General features: G+C 42.9%; 1 protein-coding gene across 7 annotated transcripts in view; it reads left to right on the forward strand.

The window, feature by feature from the left end:
• The window catches only part of NDRG2 (NDRG family member 2), a 63,085-nt gene that overhangs the window by 29,988 nt on the left and 10,708 nt on the right, over positions 1 to 22,389 (forward strand). For all 7 annotated transcript variants that reach the window (XM_067469944.1, XM_060780605.2, XM_060780602.2 and 4 more), the window contains 7 exons: positions 2,806 to 2,926; positions 3,030 to 3,092; positions 5,411 to 5,471; positions 9,645 to 9,731; positions 14,280 to 14,336; positions 16,448 to 16,551; positions 18,370 to 18,414. In XM_067469944.1, coding sequence (XP_067326045.1) covers positions 2,806 to 2,926; positions 3,030 to 3,092; positions 5,411 to 5,471; positions 9,645 to 9,731; positions 14,280 to 14,336; positions 16,448 to 16,551; positions 18,370 to 18,414 — 538 coding nt within the window. The remainder of the gene's footprint in view (positions 1 to 2,805; positions 2,927 to 3,029; positions 3,093 to 5,410; positions 5,472 to 9,644; positions 9,732 to 14,279; positions 14,337 to 16,447; positions 16,552 to 18,369; positions 18,415 to 22,389) is intronic.

The raw sequence follows: 22,389 nt of genomic DNA on the forward strand, positions 1-22,389 counted from the left end.
GGAAGATCTGCTATCAGATAACAAGTGTTAACATGTTGTTAGCACAAAGGGCCCTTCTACACAGCCCTATGTCCCAGATTATCAAGGCAAAAATCCCACATTATCTAAGTCTGGACTCAGATAACTCAAAGTGTTGGACTAGATGGCCTCTGTGGGTCCCGTCCACCAGAGCTATATCCCAGAATATCAAGGCAAAAAACCCCACATTATCTGAGTGTGGACTCGGATTACCCAGTTCAAAGCAGATATTGTGGGATTTTCTGCCTTGATATTCTGTGTGGAAGGGCCCTTAGTTTTCCAGGTGGAAAACAAAATTAATTGTGGATTATTATGTGAATTAAACATAAATTACGGTAGGGTAGATGCTTAAAATATCTCAGCTGGGCCAGAACTCCGCTGATCTATTAAGCTATGTAGGGTTGGTTCTGCGTAGTAGTTGGATTGGAGACCGCCAGTGAACGCCAGGTGCTGAAGGTCCTATTTCAAAGGAAGAAACTGGGAGAGCCACCTCTGAGAATTCTTTGTCCAAGAAAATCCTATGAAATGCATGGGGTCACCATAAGTCAACAGGCAACTTGAAGACACATATACTCGCACACGTGACAGAGTAGGAAACCTTTAATCCTGCAGAGGGTTTAGACATCATTTCTCAGAAGCAAAACCAGTTCGGCTGGTGGTTAAAGATAGTAGATATTGTCATTCAGAACATCTCGGGAGGAAAAGGTTATAAAACTTTCCTAAGCCTATGGGGTAGGTCAGATAATCACTAGTAATAAAATGTGTTTGAAATCTTGACTTTGGGAGTGTGACAGGTTGATCCTGAAACAATTTTAGAATGTAGATGTGCATCTTAACATGAGACTCTGTATTCCAATTTCAAAACTTGGTGGGAAGTGTTAAAACTGACATGCTATCTTCTATGTTCCCAATGTGAGTCAAACTCTGGTTTAGTATTCTTTCACTGGTCATCTTTTTTCTGCAATGATCCAGAAAGCTCCACTTTTATTTATTTATTTATTTACTTTGCTTGTATACCGCAGTTTCTCAGCCCGTAGGCGACTCAATGCGGTTCACAACAGAGCAAAAGACAATCATATCAAAATAGCAATAACAATTTAAAACCAAGAGAGCAAAGTATACAATAATGGCACATCAATAATAACACAATAGCATTACTTTTCCACAAACTCTTGCAGCGAGAGCATAGAAACTGCCAATCCAAGTCCCTCTAGTTGACTGTATAGTCCTTCTGTTCCTTTTTAGTTGAGCCAGTTAACCATATGCCATACATTGCTGTCCTAAACATACTCACAAAGGAGTAGACCATAGATCAGGTATGGGCAAACTCAGGCCTGAGGGATGGATGCGGCCCCTTGGGCTCTTTTCTCAGGCCCTCCTCTTTCTTCCCCATCCTATCCTTCCTGCCTTCTCTCTTTCTTTCTTTCCTTCCTTCCTTCTTCCCTCCCTTCCTCCCTCCTTCGCTTCCACCATTTCGTCCTTCCTTCCTTCCTTCCTTCTTTCCTTGCTTCCTTCCTGCCTTCTTCCCTGCCTCCCTCCTTCCTTTCCTTCCACCCTTTCGTCTTCCTTCAATTTTTTCTCCCTCCTTCACTCTTTCCTTCCCTTTTGTCTTTCCTTCCTTCTCCCTACCTTCCTCCATTCTCTTCCACCCTTCCCTCCCTCCCTTTTGTCTATCCTTCCTTCTCTCTTTCCTCCCCCCCTTTTATCTATCCTTCCACCATTCCTTCTTTCCTCCCTCCCTCCTTCCTTCCTTTCTTCTCTTTTTCCTTTCTCCTTTCTTCCTAGGGAATTTTTAGCTGGGAGAAGAGATGTTTGAGAGGGAACGTGAGACCCATGTTTCAAGATGGGTGAAAGGGTGTCCCATTGAGGAGAAGGACTTGGGAGCGGGGTGACTTTCTTTGCTCTAGAGACTAGGACACAATGGAGCAATGGTTTCAAATAGCAGGGAAAGAGATTCAACTGAAAAGATTAGAAAGAACTTCTTGGAGAGTGGCATAGGGTGCCTCGGGATGTGGTGAAGTCTCCTTCTCTGGAGGCTTTTCCACATAGACTGCCTATTGGGAGTGCTTTGATTTGGCCTTCATGGCAGGGGGTTGGACTGGATGGCCCTTGGGGTGGGGGTTCTATAGGATTCTATATCAGGAGTAGGCAATATGGGATCTAATGGATATACTTTTTCCCTCCCATCCACCATGTCATCATGACCAAGGCTAAACTTTTTGGGATCCAAACGTTTCCCGTCTTTCCTTTACTTTCTGCCCCCGATAGAGAAGAGGAAGGGGAGGAAAGGGCAGGGAGGGGGCTTGGGGAGAATCCCCTCCCTTTCGGCCCATCTACCTTGCTCCTGCCCACCATGCGGCCCCCAAGTTAGAAAGTTTGCCCATGCCTGGCATAGATCATAACACCCTTTTCTTTTGACTATACTGGCATAGCATTGTGCCGTAAAGTAGACACCCCAATGCTGTCTTTGGGCCCTTCCACAAAGTCCTATATCCCAGAATATCAAGGCAGAAAATCCCAGAATATCTGCTTTGAACTGGGTTAACAATCCACACTCAGATAATGTGGGATTTTCTGCCTTGATATTCTCGGATATAGGGCTGTGTGGAAGGGCTCTCTGTTATTTTTAAAGATGTTATTTGGCAGCCCTACAACTGGCTCTGCTGCCTACATCACCATAAGGCCGTCCCCATTTTGATGTGCACCTTGCCACTACGACAGCACAAGCTCTTGCCCTTCCGCAGCCTGACACCCCCTTCTTCTGTCTCCCCCTAACCCCCACCTCAGATCATTCGTGCTTCGACACCCTTTTCCACTTTGAGGACATGCAAGAGATCATAAAGAACTTCGTGGTGATACATGTGGACGCGCCCGGCATGGAGGAGGGTGCCCCGGCCTTCCCTCTGGGGTGAGCCTTGCCGCCTCCACTCCTGCCCCACCCGCACTGTTGGGTGTCGTGGGGAGAAAGCCAGGCTTTCTAACGCAGCCTCTGCTCTCCCCTCCCTTCCTAGGTATCAGTATCCTTCTCTGGACCAGCTGGCAGACATGATCCCTTGCATCTTGCAATATGTCAAGTGAGTCAGAAGAGGGTGGTTTGGGCTTTGTGTATGTCAGTGAATGTTTATTGCAATTGATATCTATTTTCTGCAGAGGCTTCCCAGCAGTTCCCCATATGCTGGGCTGGAAGGTAAATCTGAAAAATGCAAAACTTGATGTCATATCCAAAACTCAATACAGAAGCAGCCCAAAGAAAAGGTTGAAACTCAAAATATTCTGTTGTCGAAGGCTGGAATCACTGGGTTGCTGTGAGTTTTCTAGGCTGTATAGCTATGTTCCAGGAGCATTCTCTCCTGACATTTCCACCACACCTACAGCAGGCATCTTCAGAGGTTGTGAGATCTGTTGGAAACTAGGCAAGTGAGGTTAATATATCTGGGGAATGTCCAGGGTGCATTAACCTCACTTGCCTAGTTTCTAACAGACCTCACAACATATTGTCAAAGACTTTCATGGCTAGAATCACTGGGCATTGTAGGTTTTTTGGGCTATAGGGCCATGTTTTAGAAGCATTCTCTCCTGAAGTTTTGCCTGCATCTGTGGCAAGCATCCTCAGAGACCTCACAACCTCTGAGGATGCTTGCCATTGTTGCAGGCGAAATGCCAGGAAAGAATGCTTCTAGAACATGGCCATATAGCCCAAAAAACCTACAACAACCCAGACTTCACAAAGTCTGAGGATGCTACCTTAGATGTGGGTGAAACGTCAGAAGAGAATGCTTCTAGAAAATGGCCATATAGCCCGAAAAACCTACAACAACCCAGACCTCACAACCTCTGAGGATGCCGGCATTAGATGGGTCAAATGTCAAGAGAGAATGCTTCTAGAACATGGCCATTTAGTCCGAAAAACCTACAACAACCCAGACCTCACAACCTCTGTGGATGCTGGCCTTAGATGTAGGTTAAACATCAGGAGAGAATGTTTCTGGAACATGGCCATGCAGCCCAGAAAACTCACAGGAACTAAACATATTCTGTACTAACCTACTCCTTGGGTTTCTCCTTTATTTCTTCAAAGAGTGTTTGGACTTTTGCCAATTAGAAACTAATCAGGGCCAGCTTTCCCCATCTCAGAGGAATACATGTAGAATGCATGTTTTCAGCATCCACTCATGGCACCAAACTTCTTTCAGGAAAGGTGTATTAATTCTAAACTAAGGGTGGACAACTGTGTCGCTTCAGGTGATGTTGAACTCTAACTCCCAGCACTTCACCATTGACTAGGGTGAATGTGGCTGTATGGAATTGCAGTTTAACATCTGGAAGTCCACATGAATTCTATCCCTCCTCTAAACCCTCCATACACTTTTTTGCTTTTCACATACACTACTCAAGCAATTGGGAACACAGCCCAAGTCCTGGCTCCAAATATTCTTTGCCGAAATCCATATTACTCAGTTTGCTCCTAGCTCAATTGCTTAGCTCCAAAGATTTCTTGCAGGTTGAGAAAAGAACCTCAATGTTCTGCCTTTCAATGTATTTCATCTGCTCCATAGCAAATTTAGAACCTGGTCCTCATCTCATTTCTATTCATTGTGGAGCTGCAGGTGGGATCTTTGTCCTTTCTTCTGGCCTGTCAGAGATCTCCCTATTCAATCTCCCCTCTTGGATACCAATTAGTATAATTATAGTTACAGAGAGTTAGCAACATTTGTGGAGCCCTCGGTGGGCAATGGGTTAGACCCTTGTGCTGGCAGAACTGCTGACCGAAAGGTCGGCGGTTCATATCCGGGGAGCAAGGTGAGCTCCTGTCTGTCAGCTCCAGCTTCTCATATGGGTACATGAGAGGAGCCTCCCACAGGATGGTAAAACATCCTGGTGTCTCCTGGGCAATGTCCTTGGAGACAGCCAATTCTCTCACATCAGAAGCGACTTGCAGTTTCTCTAGTCGCTTCTGACACACACACACAACAGCAATGTTCCAGGAAATGTTAAAAGAGAGAGAGACTTGTAGTACTTCCAAGGCTGAGTAATTGCAGTCTGGCCTCCGAAAGATGGTCTCTTTCATCAGATGCATGAAGTGTGAACCTCAGCTGGTGGAACCATGCGTATCTATATCAAGGGAGATAAATATAGAAATCCACCCAGAGAGGGGGCGGATGATAAAGAGAAAGAACGTAAACAGTGGAGACGAAAGGCCACCAAATCAAAAGGCGCAATCTGTGACATTTTCCATGCAGAAACACAACACTGAAAGGCACAAGATAAGCAAAGGCAGCAACTCCTGGAACCAACTGCTCTTTCTAAGCTCTATAAAAGAAATCCTGGAGACCAGGCGGCTCTGACATGGTTGGGTACTTTTGTAACTTGCCTCTCTTTCTCCTCCCCACAGCTTCACCAGCATCATTGGAATTGGAGTCGGCGCTGGAGCTTACATTCTGGCACGCTACAGCGTAAGTAAGCTAAGAGCCAGCGCTGGTCATGTGAGGAGACATTCGAGACATAATCAGCATGCCAAACTGTTGTGGTCAGATTGCCTCCCCTCACTGTGACTTGGACATCTCAGAAATAACAAGAGAATCAGACCACTGATTCTGTTTCCTAACCCTAACAGGGGTGAAATAGTCCTGTGTGGCAGAGGTTAGGATTATTGGTTGAGCTGCTGTTTGAAGGAAGGAGGGAACCTGTGTTGATTCCACTGGAGAGCACATGTTGTGTGTTGTAATACAGTTGGCCCTACACATTTGCAGGTTTTTTTCTATAGAGTTACAAGCTGGATAGATGCAGGAAATGTCGTGGATGTAGCGTATCTGGATTTCAGTAAGGCCTTTGACAAGGTCCCCCATGACCTTCTGGCAAGCAAGCTAGTCAAATGTGGGCTTGGCAAAACTACAGTTAGGTGGATCTGTAACTGATTAAACGAACGAACCCAGAGGGTGATTCTCACCAAGGCTTTCTCCTCATCCTGGAAAGGAGTGACGAGTGGAGTGCCATAAATAGGGTTCTGTCCTGGGTCTGGTCCTGTTCAACATCTTTATTAAGGACTTTATCAAGAGTTAGAAGGCATGATCAACAAGTTTGACATGACTCCAAATTGGGAGGTATAGCTATACTCCAGAAGACAGGAAGAGAATTTAAAATGATCTTAACAAATTAGAGAGATGGACCAAAACTAACTTACCTGTCTGAACATATCTCTCCCTATGAACCAGCTAGGAACTTAAGATCGTCTCAGGAGGCCCTGCTCTCTGTCCCGCCTCCTTCACAGATGTGATTGGTGGAAACGAGACAGGACCTTCTCAGCAGTGGCCCCTCAGCTATGGAACGCCCTCTCTAGGGATATCAGATCGGTCCCCTCTCTCCTAACATTTTGAAAAAGAGTTAAAACCTTGCTTTTTGAGCAAGTATTTGCAATTGCAGAGTAACAGGCTAATTTGGATCCACGAAACGATTGGACGATGCAACTGGAAAATATTTTTAGTAATGAGACGCTGAGGACTTATGTTTTTATTGGGTTTTTTTGTTTCTACTGTTTTTATATGGCTTAAAATATATGTTAATGTTTTAAATTATATTTTATGTTGTTTTGGGCATTGATTGCTGACTGTAAACTGCCTTGAGTCGCCTTCGGGTTGAGAAAGGCGGTATATAAATATGGTAAATAAATAAATAATAAATAAAATGAAGTTCAGTGGGGGCAAATGCAAGATACTCCACTTAGGCAGAAAAATGAAATACAAAGATACAGAATGGGGGACAATTCCTGGCTTGACAGCAGGACGTGTGAAACAGATCTTGGTGTCCTTGTGGAGAACAAGTTAAACATGAGCCAACAATTTCATGCAGTGGCTAAAAAAGCCAATAAGATTTTGACCTACATAAGTAGGAGTATAGTGTCTAGATTCAGGAAAGTCATGCTACCCCTCTATTCAGACTTGGTCAGACCACACCTGGAATACTGTGTCCAGTTCTGGGCACTGCAATTGAAGGGAGATGTTGACAAGCTGGAATGTGTCCAGAGGAGGGCGACTAAAACGATCAAGGGTCTGGAGAATAAGCCCTGTGAGGAGCGATGTAAAGAGTTGGGCACGTTTAGCCTGAAGAAGAGAAGGCTGAAAGGAGACATGATGAGGGCCATGTATAAATATGTGAGGGGAACACATAGGGAGGAGGGACCAGACTTGTTTTCTGCTGCCCTGGAGACTAGGACGCAAAATAATGGCGCTAAACTACAGGAAAGGAGTTTCCACCTAAACATTAGGAAGAACTTCCTGACTGCGAGAGCTGTTCAGCAGTGAAACTCTATGCCCTGGAGTGTGGTGGAGGCTCCTTCTTTGGAGGCTTTTAAACAGAGGCAGGATGGCCTTCTGTTGGGGGTGCTTTGAATGCGATTTTCTGGCTTCTTGGTAGGAGGTTAGACTGGATGGCCCATGAGATCTCTTCCAACTCTATGATTCTATCATTTGACTTCTGTGGGTTTGATTATTCATTAATCGAATATAATGTTGTTGTTTTTGTTGGATTTCCTATGTCGCTCAATGCACCTAAGGCCCTTTCTACACTGTCCTTATATCCCAGGATCTGATCCCAGGTTATCTGCTTTCAACTGGATTATGCCATATAATCTGGGATAAGCAAATGATCTGGGATCAGATCCTGGGCTATAAGAACAGTGTAGAAGGGGTCTCAGTGGTCAGCTTCTGCCTTTTGAGTTGTATCTCTTTTTAATCACATGGCTAGCTGACTTGGGTTCCAGTATTGGAAGAGAAGTGAGGTATACATCAACAAAATAAAGGAGTAAACACCCTCCCATTAGCTTTAATTAGCCTAGCCAGTGGTGGTAAATGTTGGGCCTTGATTTGACTGTCAGTAGGTATATTTCATCCTGATTTTCACAATGGGATTATCTTAATACATTAATATTAATAATGTATTAATGTTTCCTCTAAGAAATTCAAGGTGGTGTGTGTTATTCTTTTCTCCCACCTTATTGCCACCCTGTTTCTCTTTTTAGAACCCTAATAAATTGGCTAGAATGAAAGATACTCCATGTCCCAAGGTCAACCTCAATGGCCAGGATGGTGGGAGGGGTTATCCCAGGTCTCCGGAGGCCTCTTCTGACACTCCAACCACGCTGGCTGTTCAGTATTATTGGAAAGGCGCTGTAGGAGAGCTAATGTGGCATTGTGTCAGAGACAGAGCAGTGTTCTGGTTTAAATCTCCCTTCAGCCAAAAGGGGAAAGAAGAAGAAGAAATCATTAACATAAGAAGAGCCCTGTTGAATCAAGCCAAGGGTACATTGAGTGCTACATCCTATTTCCATCATTGTCTAGCCAGCTGCCTCTAAGAAGCCAATAAGGCAACAGATATCCTCTGTTGTATGTCTCCACCATCTGGTATTCAGAGGTGTATCTCTAGTTCCATGTCACTTATTGGTCTACCCTCCTCACTGCATTTTTCTAAAACTTTAGAAATAAACATTAAAATGTCTTACAGAATGCCTCTCATATTCATGGAGGTTGCAATCGAAGGCTTGGCTCCATGGTGTGGATGTATTTGTTGTGTTTACATTCTCTTGGTAACTTTTCCTGACTCTTCTCTGTGGCTGCTGAAGCCCTCTTACAACTGAAGTTTTATGTTACTACTAGCTGTACCTGCCTCGTGTTGCTGTAGCCAACCTTCCCTCCCTCTTTCTCTCCTCCTTTCCTTCTCTCCTTCCTTCTCTTTTTTTCTTTCATTCTCTCCTTCCTTCCTTCCTTCCTTCCTTCCTTCTCTTTCTCTTCCCTTCCTTCCCTCCCTCCCTTTTCTTTCCCTTCCTCTTTCTCCCCATTGTACCTTCTCTACCTATTCTTTGACTGCAACTCCCAGCAGTCCCCCTGATCAATTTATCTACCTACTTATCTATTGCTATCTAATCTATCTAATCTATTTGGAGGATTGCTGGGAGTTATAGTCCAAAAATAGGAAATTGGAAATAAGCAGGGATTGGGATGCTCTCAAAGAAATCCAAGGAGAAGAAAGCTTGTAGTTTGAAAGCAGTGCATTTGGACCATCCTCCTCTCCTAAGAGGCTTGGTCTTGGGGATGCTGGGAGCTGTAGTCCGAAAGAGAGTGTGGATATGCTATTGTGTGGGGTTTTTTGCCGGGGGGGGGGGGGTCATTTTGTGCATGCATTGTAGCATTTTTGCTCTCTTTTTTTGGCTTTTTAAGTCCCTTCCACTGTGTTTTTCAGTGTTTTTATGAGTGATGGTCACTTGTTGGCCTGATAGGTGTATTGTGCCCAAATTTCGTGTCAATTTGTCCAGTGGTTTTTGACGTATGCTAATCCGACAAACGAACATTACATTTTTATTTATATAGATAGTGCTATAATATTGTGGACTAAAGGAAAAATTCATTTGGGTGGACAGAATAGTTATTTGGGCAGTAATTGCATCCCCTGCTCCCACTGCTACACCCCAGAATCCCATCTTATTGATCATTCTGTTCACTCAGCTCCTTGCAAAGATTACCCTAATCTGTGAAAAGAGATGAGAAGTGTGGTGAGCAACACACCATTGTGGTGTAAATGTTTAACACTGGTAACATGATAGAATAACCTTTCTTGTTTGTTTTTATTTTCTGCAGCTCACTCATGCAAACACTGTGGAGGGTTTGGTTCTGATCAACATTGACCCTAATGCCAAGGGATGGATGGACTGGGCAGCTCACAAGGTGAGGCTGGTGAAGGAGCAGAGCCACAGCTCCATGTAATGCATGTGACACCTAGTTCCTGAGAGAAATTGCCAATCTGTCTTTAGCCCAATGATTCAATAATGTTTATTACTACAGATGTGGGTTTAATTTTTGCAGACTTGGGTTGCTGTGAGTTTTCCAAGCTGTATGATCATGTTCCAGAAGCATTCCCTCCTGGCATTGTGCCCACATCTATGGCAGGCATCCTCAGAGATTGTGAGGTTTGTTGGAAACTAGGCAAGTGGGTTTTATATGTCTATGGAATAATGTCCAGGGTGAGAGAAAAAACTCTTGTCTGTTTGAGGCAAGTGTGAATGCTGCAATTGATCACATTGATTAGCATTGAATAGCCTTGCAGCTTCAAGGCTTGGCTGCTTCCTGTCTGGGGGAATCCTTTGTTGAGAGGTGATTAGCTGGCCCTGATTGTTTCGTGTCTGGAATTCCCATTTTTGAATGTTGTTCTTTCTTTACTGTCCTGATTTTAGAGTTTTCTAATACTGGTAGCCAGATTTTATTTTCATGGTTTCCTTCTTTCTGTTGAAATTGTCCACATGCACTCAAAAACAGGGGAATTCCAGACAACAAACAATCAGGGCCAGTTAATCACCTCCCAACAAAGGATTCCCCAGGCAGGAATCAGCAAAGCCTTGAAGCTGCAAGGCTATTCAATGCTAATCAAGGTGGGCAGTTGCAACATTCATACTTGCCTGAAACAGACAAGAGTTCTTTCTCCCACCCTCGACATTCCACAGATATATAACCTCACTTGCCTATTTTCCAAAAGACTTCTCAACCGCTGAGGATGCCTGCCATAGATGTAGGCAAAACGTCAGGAGAGAATGCTTCTGGAACATGACCATACAGCCCAGAAAACTCTCAGCAACCCAGTGACTCCAGCCATGAAAGGCTTTGACAACACATTTTTGCAAATTTGATTAATATGTTCTCCAGGTCCTCCAAAATGACTCTCTGTTCAATTTTTGGCAGAAGTTTAACAGAGTCACACTGGAGGACATAGATATTCCTTGACAGGTTAAGAAAACTGGAATTTTAAAAATGTTTTGCCACTTTTGCAAAGCTCCTGTGCCTACTGTGGATGGCCTACTGAACTGTAGCTTTAAACAAATGCTGTAATGAGTGAACTGACTGTCAAAGAAACCTAGCAACAAAAGAAGTCCAGAAAGAAACTCAAACCATGCTGTGACATTCATTTATAATGATGAGTGGGGAATGCATGGGCTGAATGCAAAATAGTATTCTTACAGAATACGAAATAGTTCCAGATCTGTAGTTCTGTTTGGGACCAGAAGTATTTGGAGTTGTGAGGGCCCCTCCCCCCCCCCCACCTGATTTTGGAATACCTGCATTTGCACCGATGGGCATAATGAGATATCTTTGATCTATGAGATTTATTTATGTTTCATATATACCAATGGTTACCAACCTTTTTTTGACCAGGGACCAGTTTAACCAGTGACCACTTTCCAACATTAGTACCAAAAGGGTTACGAATCAATTTTTGGTCAACTTCAGATTTGGTTTGATTATTTGGGTTGCTGATTCAGAAAATTGCATTGGATAGACCACATCAGCTCTAGTTTCTGATTCAGAACACATGCCATCCAGTAGTTGCTGTCTGCTCGCCACAGAGGCAACGGTGTAGTAATGGTGAGGCTGTGAATCATATTTTCATTCTTGTGGATCACGGGTTGGGAACCACTGATAAATACCTTATACACAAAGCCTGAAAATAATTTTGTGCATGAAACAAAGTTTGTGTACAATTGAATAATTAGAAAGCAAAGTTATGAGCAATTTGAGGTTTTGGATTATTTTGGATTTCAGAATTCCAGATATGGAAGGCTCAACCTATACTATTGGTAATGCTTTCCGGAAATGGTTTTCTGGATTTTGGAAAAAATTGGATTTCGGATTCCAGATATGGACTGTTCAACCTATAATATACCTTCTGGCAGCAGTTTTTTTTTTTGTTATTTCAATCATGCATCAAAATAAGTTAGAAATTGAACTTGGTACCTCCTGTATCAGGAGTCCCCAGTGGTGCAGTGGGTTAAATCTCTGAGATGCTGAATTTGCTGACTGAAAGGTCACCAGTTCAAATCTGGGGAGCGGGGTGAGCTCCTACTGTTAGCCCCAGCTTCTGCCAACCTAGCAGTTTGAAAACATGCTAATGTGAGTAGATCAATAGGTACCACTCCGATGCCAGCCACATGACCTTGGAGGTGTCTACAGACAACGCCGGCTCTTTGGCTTAGAAATGGAGATGAGCAGCAACCCCCAGAGACAGACACAACTGGACTTCATGTCAGGGGAAAACCTTTACCTTTTACCTATTTTTATTTATTTCCTATATTTATACCCCTCCTTCTCCCCCCGAAGAGGGACTCTACCTCCTGTATACAATGGATTTATAATCACTATTAGTTATTGCACTTATCTGGCCCTGATGCAAAGCTAGGCTCATTTCCAAATTCCTTCCAAAATTCCCAGAATTGTCATTTTGCCAAAATTCGACCTGCAGGATTTTTACTTATTTAAAGCATTTCTCTCCTACTTTTCCAGCCAAAAAGGATATCAGAACCATTTTATATATGTGAAGTGAAACAACATCCTTCTCCCTAGGATTACAGTTTGTTGTTGTTTGTATTCATATCCCACCTTCTCTTCCTTATAGGAGACTCAAAAATATTTTAGAAACGCAAAAATAAAAAAGCCACAAAACACAAAGGAAGAAGCTATAAGGAGGGAGAAGCAAACATGGACAGCAATTTTAAAAGTGAAATAATCCAGTTCTTATAAAGACCAGCTGGAAATGGTTCTGGCAGTCGAGAGGCTCTATGGATTTGGTTTTTGAGGGAATGGCCCCGCTTCCTCTCCGCTGCCCTTTCGTCATTTTCCCAAGCACCTGCCTCCAGCTTTCTGCAGCCTTCTTGCTCCTCTGTAAGCCATTGTATGCTGCCTCCAGCTGCCTCTCGCTGACCTCCTGGCCCATCAGCTGCTGGTGAACCCAGCTCACAAAGTCTCCCCAGTTCCCAAAGGGCATGTTCCTCAGCCTCGGCCGGAAACGCTGTGGCAGTTTCTTCAAGAGCGGTGCTTCTGGCTGTCTTTTCCTGTTTCTCACACTTTCTGTCTCTCAAGGCATCAATAGCCGTCTTCTCTGGGCTGCCTGTCTTGTCTCTTACTAAAAATGGCTCCCCCTTGATGACCGCAAGGTGACAGTTTTGCCACGCTGGCCCAAAGCAGAAAAAATGCCATTGCTCACATGCACACATCATTACTTCGTTAGAACATAGTGTAAATTAAATCTGAATGTTATTTTTCATAGTTCACTGTAGATGTAATTGTGGACTGAGATGGAAAATATCTGTACCTCTTTCGTCAAATGTACAGTGTGTGAATCTATTCCAGTGGAACCTTTGGTGGCACAATGGGTTAAATCCTTGTGCCGACAGTACTGAAGACCAACAGGTTGCAGGTTCGAATCCGGGGAGATGAGCTCCCTCTGTCAGCTCTAGCTCCCCATGCAGGGATATGAGAAAAGCCTCCCACAAGGATGGTAAAACATCCAGTGTCCCCTGGGCAACGTCCTTGCAGACGGCCAATGCTCTCACACCAGAAATGACTTGCAGTTTCTCAAGTTGCTCCTGACATGAAAAAAAAATCTATTCCAGTTCCGCCCAAATTAGGGTCAGGGTCTTATTTATTCATTCAAATATATTTCTCAAAAATTTAAAAAAGTGTATATTCATTAACTTCAAACTTTTAAAAGATAAAGCAGGTCAGTCTGCAAATTTTTCCCCCTGACCCCCGGTTTAATGCTTAAATCTAGGCTAGTGGAAACTTCTACTCTGACAAGTTTCTAGCTGCTGGGATTCCCTTTTTTTCTATTGTTGGTTGGGAAATATTTAACAAAGGATGCATCTGTATCAGGAATGGGCAAACTTCGGCCCTCCTACCGGCTGCTAGGAATTGTGGGAGTTGAAGTCCAAAACACCCGGAGGGCCGAAGTTTGCCCATGCCTGATCCAAACTATATAATGAATTATGTTTGTCACCATGGCTCAATGCTTTGGAATCCCAGGAGCTGCAGTTTGGTGAGGTCCTAGCACTATTTACAAAACTCCCATGATTGCATAGCATTAAACCATCGCCTTTGACGTGGTATCAAGCAAGTATCATTGCTTCATCACAACTTCATTGCCATTGAAGTGGTATCAAGTATCCTTCTCTCATGGAAGATATAGTCAGTTTCTGAATCTTGAGAGATAAATTTCCAGTAATTCAGTGATGCAAGAAAAGATACTCTAATGCTAGGAAGCACCCTCTATGTGATGTTTTCTATGTTCCAAAGCCAAGCTCTGGGCTTGAATATGTCTCAAAGATCCATACCTTGCTATTGGGAAATGAGCTAAATCTCAATTTTTCTCATGCATTCATCTATCTGACTCATACAAAATAGTGCCCTTTTTTGCATTCCTTCTGATCTCATTTTGTGTTTGCTATTTAGCTGACTGGCCTGACATCCTCCATCCCTGAGATGATTGTGGGACATCTCTTCAGCCAGGTAGGTTCATTGAACAGGAGAATAACATGCATGTCAAACGGGGTGGCAAAGACAGGAGCGAGGGTATGCCTCTCATACTGAGCTTTGTTGGCTGTTGCCTAAAACATCTTAAAGCAGTGTTTCTCAGCCTTCCTAACGTCATGACCCCTTAATACAGTTCCTCATGTTGTGGTGATCCCCAACTATAACATTATTTTCGTTGCTGATTCATAACTGTAATTTTGCTACTGTTATGAATCGTATGTAAATATCTGATATACAGGATGTGTTTTATTAACTAGACCAGTTTTGGAACAAATCCCTGATACGCACAAATTAGAATATTGGTGAGGTTGGGGGGGTTTTTTTGTTATTTGGAAGTTGTAGTTGCTGGGATTTATAGTTCACCTACAATCAAAGTGAATTCTGAACTCCATCAACAATGGAATTGAACCAAGTGTGGCACACAGAACTCCCATGACCAACATAAAATTTTGGAAGTTTTGTGGGCATACACTTTGAGTTTTGGAGTTGTAGTTCACCTACATCCAGAGAGTCCTGTGTACTCACACAATGATGGATCTTGACCAAACTTGGCATGAATATTCAATATGCCCAAATGTGAACACTGGTGTGGTTTGGGGAAAATAGACCTTGACATTTGGGAGTTGTAGTTGCTGGGATGTATAGTTCACTTACAATCAAATAGTATTCTGAACCCCACCAACAATAGAATTGGGCCAAACTTCCCACACAGAACCCCCATGACCAACAGAAAATACTGTGTTTTCTGATGTTCTTTGGTGACCCCTCTGACACCTCCAGGTTGAGAAACATTATCTTACAGCTTGATGTGTAGTCACCCCTCCACATGTGTGTTTCACTTTTGTGGATTAGTTTATGTTCACTCTAGGAATTTATAGGTCTTCCAGTATTGCACTGGAAGACTTAGAGATTTCTAGAGAGAACACTTCTGTAGGTATTGTGATTCAATGTGATTCTTTATCAATTTCCAGTGGAAGTCAACCATAGGGTTACAGTGGAGGACCGAGACATTCCTAGAAATGTTAAAATTGTGTATTTATCTTCATGGTTTTGCCACTTCTGTAGAAATCCTGTGCATATACAGGATTGACTATACATTGATGCATTTGTCTTAATTAAAGGAGAACTCTGCAATGTCAGCTTGAGTTGTCTCAGCAGTCGCCAGCTAAACCCGAGGGCCCAAGCACTGTCTGTTTACAAATTTGATGGAAATGAATGAAGATAGTTTTCCTTTCTCTAAATAACGAGAAGTTTGATTGGAAGAATGTGATTTGACTGGACCTGTGACATCCAGTAAAGCATCTCAAAAAATCAATTTGAATTTGTCAAGATATGTGATATGAGAGGCATAGGAGGGATCCTGTTTAGCATCCTTGGCATTTCTATGCTTTAAGGAGGTTAATAGAGTTGTCTAGTGATGGGACTGAGCCCTTGAACTCTTCTTGCACCTTCAGGCAGATTTTCAGAAGTCAGCAAGCAGAGGTCGACACAGCACAAAGATAATAAGCATTGCTTCCTTCAAAAAAATAAAATAACAAAAAATAAAAGAAGATGCTACACAACAATTCTGAATCTTAGGATGGTATTAAGGCACAGTTAATGAGGCTGGATGAAAATTTGCAAATTAAACTTTAAGTATAGTCAGCCCTCTACATCAGTGATTCTCAACCTGTGGGTCCCCAGGTGATTTGGCCTACAACTCCCAGAAATCCCAATTCTTAGGATTTCTGGGAGTTGAAGGTCAAAACATCTGGGGAACCACAGATTGAGAACCACTGTTCTACATTTTAGGGTTTAACTTCTGTGGATCTAACTATTTTCTGATTTGATTAATATGTTTTCTCTGGACTCTCTATATCCTTCAGGTCAATACTATGGTCAAGTTGGGCTTGAAGTTGACCATAAAGTTATGCTAGAGCAAACACTTCCCTAGCACGAGTATTTCTCTATGTCCTCCACCACAATTGTGGGTTTTTTAAATTTTTGGTGATTCTGGTCCCTAAATTCCACAAAAGTGGAGGGCCTACTGTTATAACTGAAGAGTGGTTGATATGTTTCAGTAACGCCCTTTCTCTGCTCATTCACAGGAGGAACTGTCCAAGAACACTGAGCTGGTGCAGCAACAACGGGATATTTTGAGTCATGCAACCAATTTACCCAATATCCAACTCTACTGGAGCAGTTACAACAGGTCAGTGTTTGCTAAATGGGGTCATCAACCTAAGGCCAATGCAGGGGTATATCATGGTTGAACTGCTAGTAGGTATCAAACTAGGACCAAGACATGGAAGTGTAGGAAAGATCCTGCTGAAACAGTGCAACTTCTACAGCTCTTCCTTCCTAAGAAGGTCCCAGTGAATGGGACAGGTCCATTGCCCAGAAACTCTTTCCTGCTTAGGATCATTCTCTAAACCAGTGGTTTAGAGAATGATCAACCTTCTTAATGCCACGGCCCCTTAATACATTTCCTCGTGTTGTGGTGACCTCCAACCATAAAATTATTTTCGTTGCTACTTCATAACTGTAATTTTGCTCCTGTTATGAACTGTCATGTAAACATCTGATATGCAGGATATATTTTCATTCACTGGACCAAATTTGGAACAAATATCCAATACACCCAAATTTGAATACTAGTGGGGTTGGTGGGGGGGACGGGACGGACTATTTTGTCATTTGGGAGTTGTAGTCCTGGGATTTATAGTTTACTTGCAATCAGAGAGCATTCTGAACTCCACCAACGATGGAATTGAACTAAACTTGTCACACAGAACTCCCATGACCAACAGAAAATACTGGAAGGGTTTGGTGGACATTGACCTTGAGTTTCGGAGTTGTAGTTCACCTACATTCAGAGAGCACTATGGAAGCAAACAGTGATGGATCTGGTCCAAACTTGGCATGAATACTCAATATGCCAAAATGTGAACACTGGTGGAGTTTGGGGAAAATAGACTTGACATTTGGGAGTTGTGATTGCTGGGATTTATAGTTCACTTACAATCAAAGAGCCCCTTGAACTCCACCAACGATAGAATTGGGACTAACTTCCCACACAGAACCCCCATGACCAACAGAAAATACTGGAGGGATTTGGGAGGAATTGACAGTGATTTAGGGGAGATGTAGTTCACCAACCTCTGGAGAGCACTGTGAACCCAAACGACTATGCATCTGGACCAAAGTTGGCACAAATACCCAATATGCCAAAAGTTGAATACTGGTGGGGTTGTGGGGGGGGGGGGGTTGATTTTGTCATTAGGGAGTTGTAGATGCTGCCAATATATGTTTTCTGATTGTCTTTGGACCCCCTTCTGGACCCTCCTTGCAACTCCCAGGTTGAGAAATGCTGTTCTAAACTGTTCTGCTGCTGGTTCTTTTAGTTCTGAGAGAAATCATCACTGCACCATCCCTATTAAGTTCCACAGCCCCTAAGTACACTCATGGGTAATCTGGGAGAAGCTTGACAGCTATGTAGCAAGAGAACATTTTGGATGAGACACAAAGGTCTAACAGATAGGCTCTTGTATCTTGTCTCCAAAAAGAGACAATTCACAGAGTTGAACGTGGAACTCCACAGAGGGAATGTAGGATCTCAAAACATCATGTACAATATATATTTTAGTGGGATACAAAATTAAGGTCTGAATGAAACAGAAAATGGTTTGTGTGCAGAAACAGACATCAGAGGGGGAAGAGATTGAAATACCAGGTACACACAGAGCAAATAAGCAAAACTGCCAGCGCTTGACTTTGTATGGTGTTTCTATTCTTTTAACAAGCTTTCGGAAAGGCAAAAAAATTGGCAGGGCATATGTCCAGGCACAGAAATACATAGAACTTCAGCCAGTGGCAACTCTATTTAGTTAGATAGTAAGAGGAATAACTATAGAATATATAGTTATGGTTTTTTTATGGGAGAAACTAGAGGGACTCAGGGAGCTGATTGCTTAAAGAAAGCAAGATTGTGAAAAAAGATGCTTACCAATCTTGTCTTTTTCTCTTGCAGCCGCAGAGATCTGGCCTTGGAGCGGGGAGGAGACCACACCTTCAAGTGAGTGCCCATTCAGCAAGTCATTGAGCTTCCTGTTGAGTGCACATATTTCTCCAATTCTTCTGGCATTTGCCACCTTTTATCAGCAGCACAGCCTACATAGCATTAATCCAGTGAGATTTAGATACACAATAGGGGATCTTTCTCCATCAGTGCCTTTCCATGCTGGGCAAAGCCACATCCTTTGCATATTGTGTTAAAGGCATAGTAATCCTGCCAGACAATTAGATGGCAGCACTCTGTAGATGTCTACTGAAAACGGAGTGGTTTCCTGCACTGATCCAAAAAGGATGTTGTTAGAAGAAACAAAAGAGTTGCTCCATCTTGAAAATGGAGCAATTTAATACTTGTTCATTACTGGAGGCTAGCATTTTAGAAAGATGTACATAAAGTTGCCAAAAGGCCAGGAAAAATGGTCAGGCTTGCTCTTCCGCTTTTAAGAGCAGCTCGATATACTTTAGGTGAAGGTTCGTTCAGTACAAAGATGAAAACTATCACCTGATAACATTGGCAGAGTGTGTTGTTTAAAAGGAACAATAACAAGTTAGAAAGTATGCAGCTCTGTACATAAATATTTCATATTTCCACATTAATAGGTAAGTAGGTAGATACATAGATCTAAAATTAAATAATTCAGGATGCCTAGGAGGAAAAACTAAGAAATGGGATTTTTGACATACACCAATGTCAGCCATCGTTTTTCTCCTTTTCTGTTTGAATTAATTGCGTTTTGGATTAATTAGTGAGAAACCCAGTCTATTTTTCAAAGTCATTTTTACACTTTGAAAACCCCAAGGACATGCTTGCGTGTTTAACTAATCCAAAATTAAAGGTGTGACCTTGTGAATAACTAACTCATTGGGGTGGCAAAGGGGAGGTAGAAGTCGCACACTGAGCGGGAGATATTGGGAGAGGGATAGAGACTAAAAATAGAGATTTCTTAAGTTATGTCTGGACACAAGCAACCTTCTGTTGCTCTTGCTGAGCTTTTGTTTTTGTTTGCACTGATCCCTGCTTACAGGGCCAGTGTCAAGGATCAACATCTTGGGCAGCTGTCGGGGCCTCACCAACTTCTAATCCTCCACCAGCCTTCATTGCTGTTGTGTGTTTTACTGATAGCTTTCTGGGGTTAGCAGACAGGAAAATCTACTGTTGCAGGCATGAAAGGAAGCTAAAGCGGGAAAGAATAATATAATCATAGAATTTTAGAGTTGGAAAGGAGCCACAACGACCATCCATTCCAATTCCTACCATTCAAAAATGCACAACTGCAGCACTGCTGAAAGATGCCTATCCATCCTCTGCTTAAAGATGCAAAGTTCACCAACCTTAGGGTGGTCTAGCCCACTGTCAACATTTATTAAAAACATTCTTCCTAATGTTCAGGTGGAATCTCTTTTCTTGTACAGATTGAGCATTCCTTATCCAGATTTCTGAAATCCCAAATACTCCAAAACTGTACCTGTGGGTGGCTGAAATAGTGCTAACTTTGCTTTCTTGTTCAGTATACACAAACTATGTTTCATGCACAAAATTATTTTGAAATATTGTATGAAATTTCCTTCACGTTCTGTGTATAAGGTGAATATGAAAGATGAATGAATGTCATGCTTAGACTTGGGTCCCATCTCTAAGATTTTATATATAATATAATATAAATATGAATATGCGCGGAGCCCTCGATGGCAGTAAGGGCTGCTGAGCTTGCTGACTGAAAGATTGCTGGTTCAAATCCGGGGAGCGGGGTGAGCTCCACCTGTAAGCCCCAGCTTCTGCCAACCTAGCAGTTCGAAAACATGCAAATGTGGCGGGAAGGTAATGGTGCTCCATGTAGTCATGCCTGACACATGACCTTGGAGATGTCTATGGACAATGTCGGCTCTTCGGCTTAGAAATGGAGATGAGCACCAACCCTCAGAGTCGGAAACGACTGGACTTAATGTCAGGGGACAAGGGGACAACCTTTAGGGTGAAACCTTTATCTTTACCATATATATATATCCATCCCCAAGGAATATCCAAAGGAATGTCAAGTAGAAAACAAAGCAAATTTGTGTGTCTGTGTGTATGCAAATGTTCCAAAAGAAGAATGGGATAAGGGATGCTCAGCCTGTAATTTGAATCCATTAGTTCACATTCTAGTCTCTGAAACAGAAGAGACTATTTTACATTTCTTCGGATATTTAAATACGGCTCTATCATGGCACCTCTTGGTCTTCTTTCCGAAGTTAAGCCTACCTACCTCACTAAGTAATTCCACATAAGCCTGTATGAGAGCTAACTCTGCTTGTTTTTACCCTTGATTCCCCTCTACTGATCTCCATGGGTTTCCCACCCCTGTACACTCCCTTCTTTCAGCAACCATTTGCTAACTGTTCTTATATATATGGATGGATGTATATTAAAAAACTGACAGGTTACACTAAAATTATCTGCACTCTCAAGTTCACAGCAGCAATGCTGTTGGAATCTAGAGGAAAGGGGAAAAGAAGCTTTTGTCTCTCTAGGACTTGGATGCAAGCCTGGTTCTTCTGCCAAGTTTAGGGTGGTCTGGGCCAACTCACACTATAAAGTTTGTTAATGTTAACTGCCTTCAAGTTGATTTCAACTTGAGGTGACCCAATGAATGAGAGATTTCCAAGTCACCCTTCTCAGTTCTTGCAGGCTCCTGATTGCATCTATCCATCTGGAAATCAGTGTTCAACTTTTCTTACTTCCCTTGACCTTACCAAGCATTATTGTCCTTTCTCGTTAGTTATGTCTTCCAAGATATGTACAGAGTATGACAGTCTCAGTTTAGTCATATTGGCTTTTAGGGAGAATACTATACAGTGTACAGAAAGTTCTGTAAAAGTATTCAAGGCAAAAGATTGGTGTTGCTTCTTGCATACTTAGTGCCTAAAATGTAGGTTGCAGAAGTGCTACCTCCAACATATTTCTATTTGTAGTGATCAGAGCAACAAAGAAAACTCTGTTCCTGATGAGGTGTTGGCTGTGATTTTCTTTTGACCATTTTTCTCCATGTTGCGGGGTTCCAGAGCAAAATCTGGACTCTTCCAAGTTTGACATCCCTGGCATCTTGCCTATGGAGCCAGGTTGTGCTGACCTCGCAGGACGAGAGGATTGAAAGCATGCTAGGGTTGCTGAGCAACCTCAGGAAGCGCTTCTTGCAAAATGACTGGGCCCCAGCTGATGCAGCAAGTTGGATTGGGGTAGTTGCCAGGTCTCCCTTTCTGGCAGGCACTGTAGGCAGAGCAGCCCTGGCTTTTCTAGATCCTGTTCTGCGTGAGGAATTCATAGCATCATAGAGTTGGAAGAGACCTCATAGGCCATCCAGTCCAACCCCTGCCAAGAAGCAGGAGAATCGCATTCAAAGCACCCCCGATAGATGACCATCCAGCCTCTGTTAAAAGGCCTCCAAAGAACGAGTCTCCACCACACTCTGGGGCAGAGAGTTCCACTGCTGAACAGCTCTCACAGTCAAAAAGTTCTTCATAATGTTCAGATCGAATCTCCTTTCTTGTAGTTTGCAGCCATTGTTCCATGTCCTAGTCTCCAGGGCAGCAGAAAACAAGATTGCTCCCTCCTCCCTATGACTTCCTCTCACATACTTATACATGGCCCTCATCATGTCTACTCTCAGCCTTCTCTTCTGCAGGCTAAACATGGCCAGCTCTTTAAGCTGCTCCTCATAGGGCTTGTACTCCAGACCCTTGATCATTCTAGTCTTCCTCCTCTGGACACATTCCAGCTTATCAATATCTCTCTTCAGTTGCGGTGCCCAGAACTGGACACAATATTCCAGGTGTGGTCTAACCAAGGCAGAATAGAGAGGTAGCATGACTTCCCTGGACCTAGACACTAGATTCCTATTGATGCAGGCCAACCCATTGGCTTTTTTTGCCGCCGTCTCACATTGTTGGCTTATGTTTAACTTTCTGTCCATGAGGACTCCAAGATCTTTTTCACACGTAC

This window comes from Anolis sagrei, chromosome 6 (genome assembly GCF_037176765.1).
Source record: "Anolis sagrei isolate rAnoSag1 chromosome 6, rAnoSag1.mat, whole genome shotgun sequence".
Lineage (NCBI taxonomy): Eukaryota > Metazoa > Chordata > Lepidosauria > Squamata > Dactyloidae > Anolis > Anolis sagrei.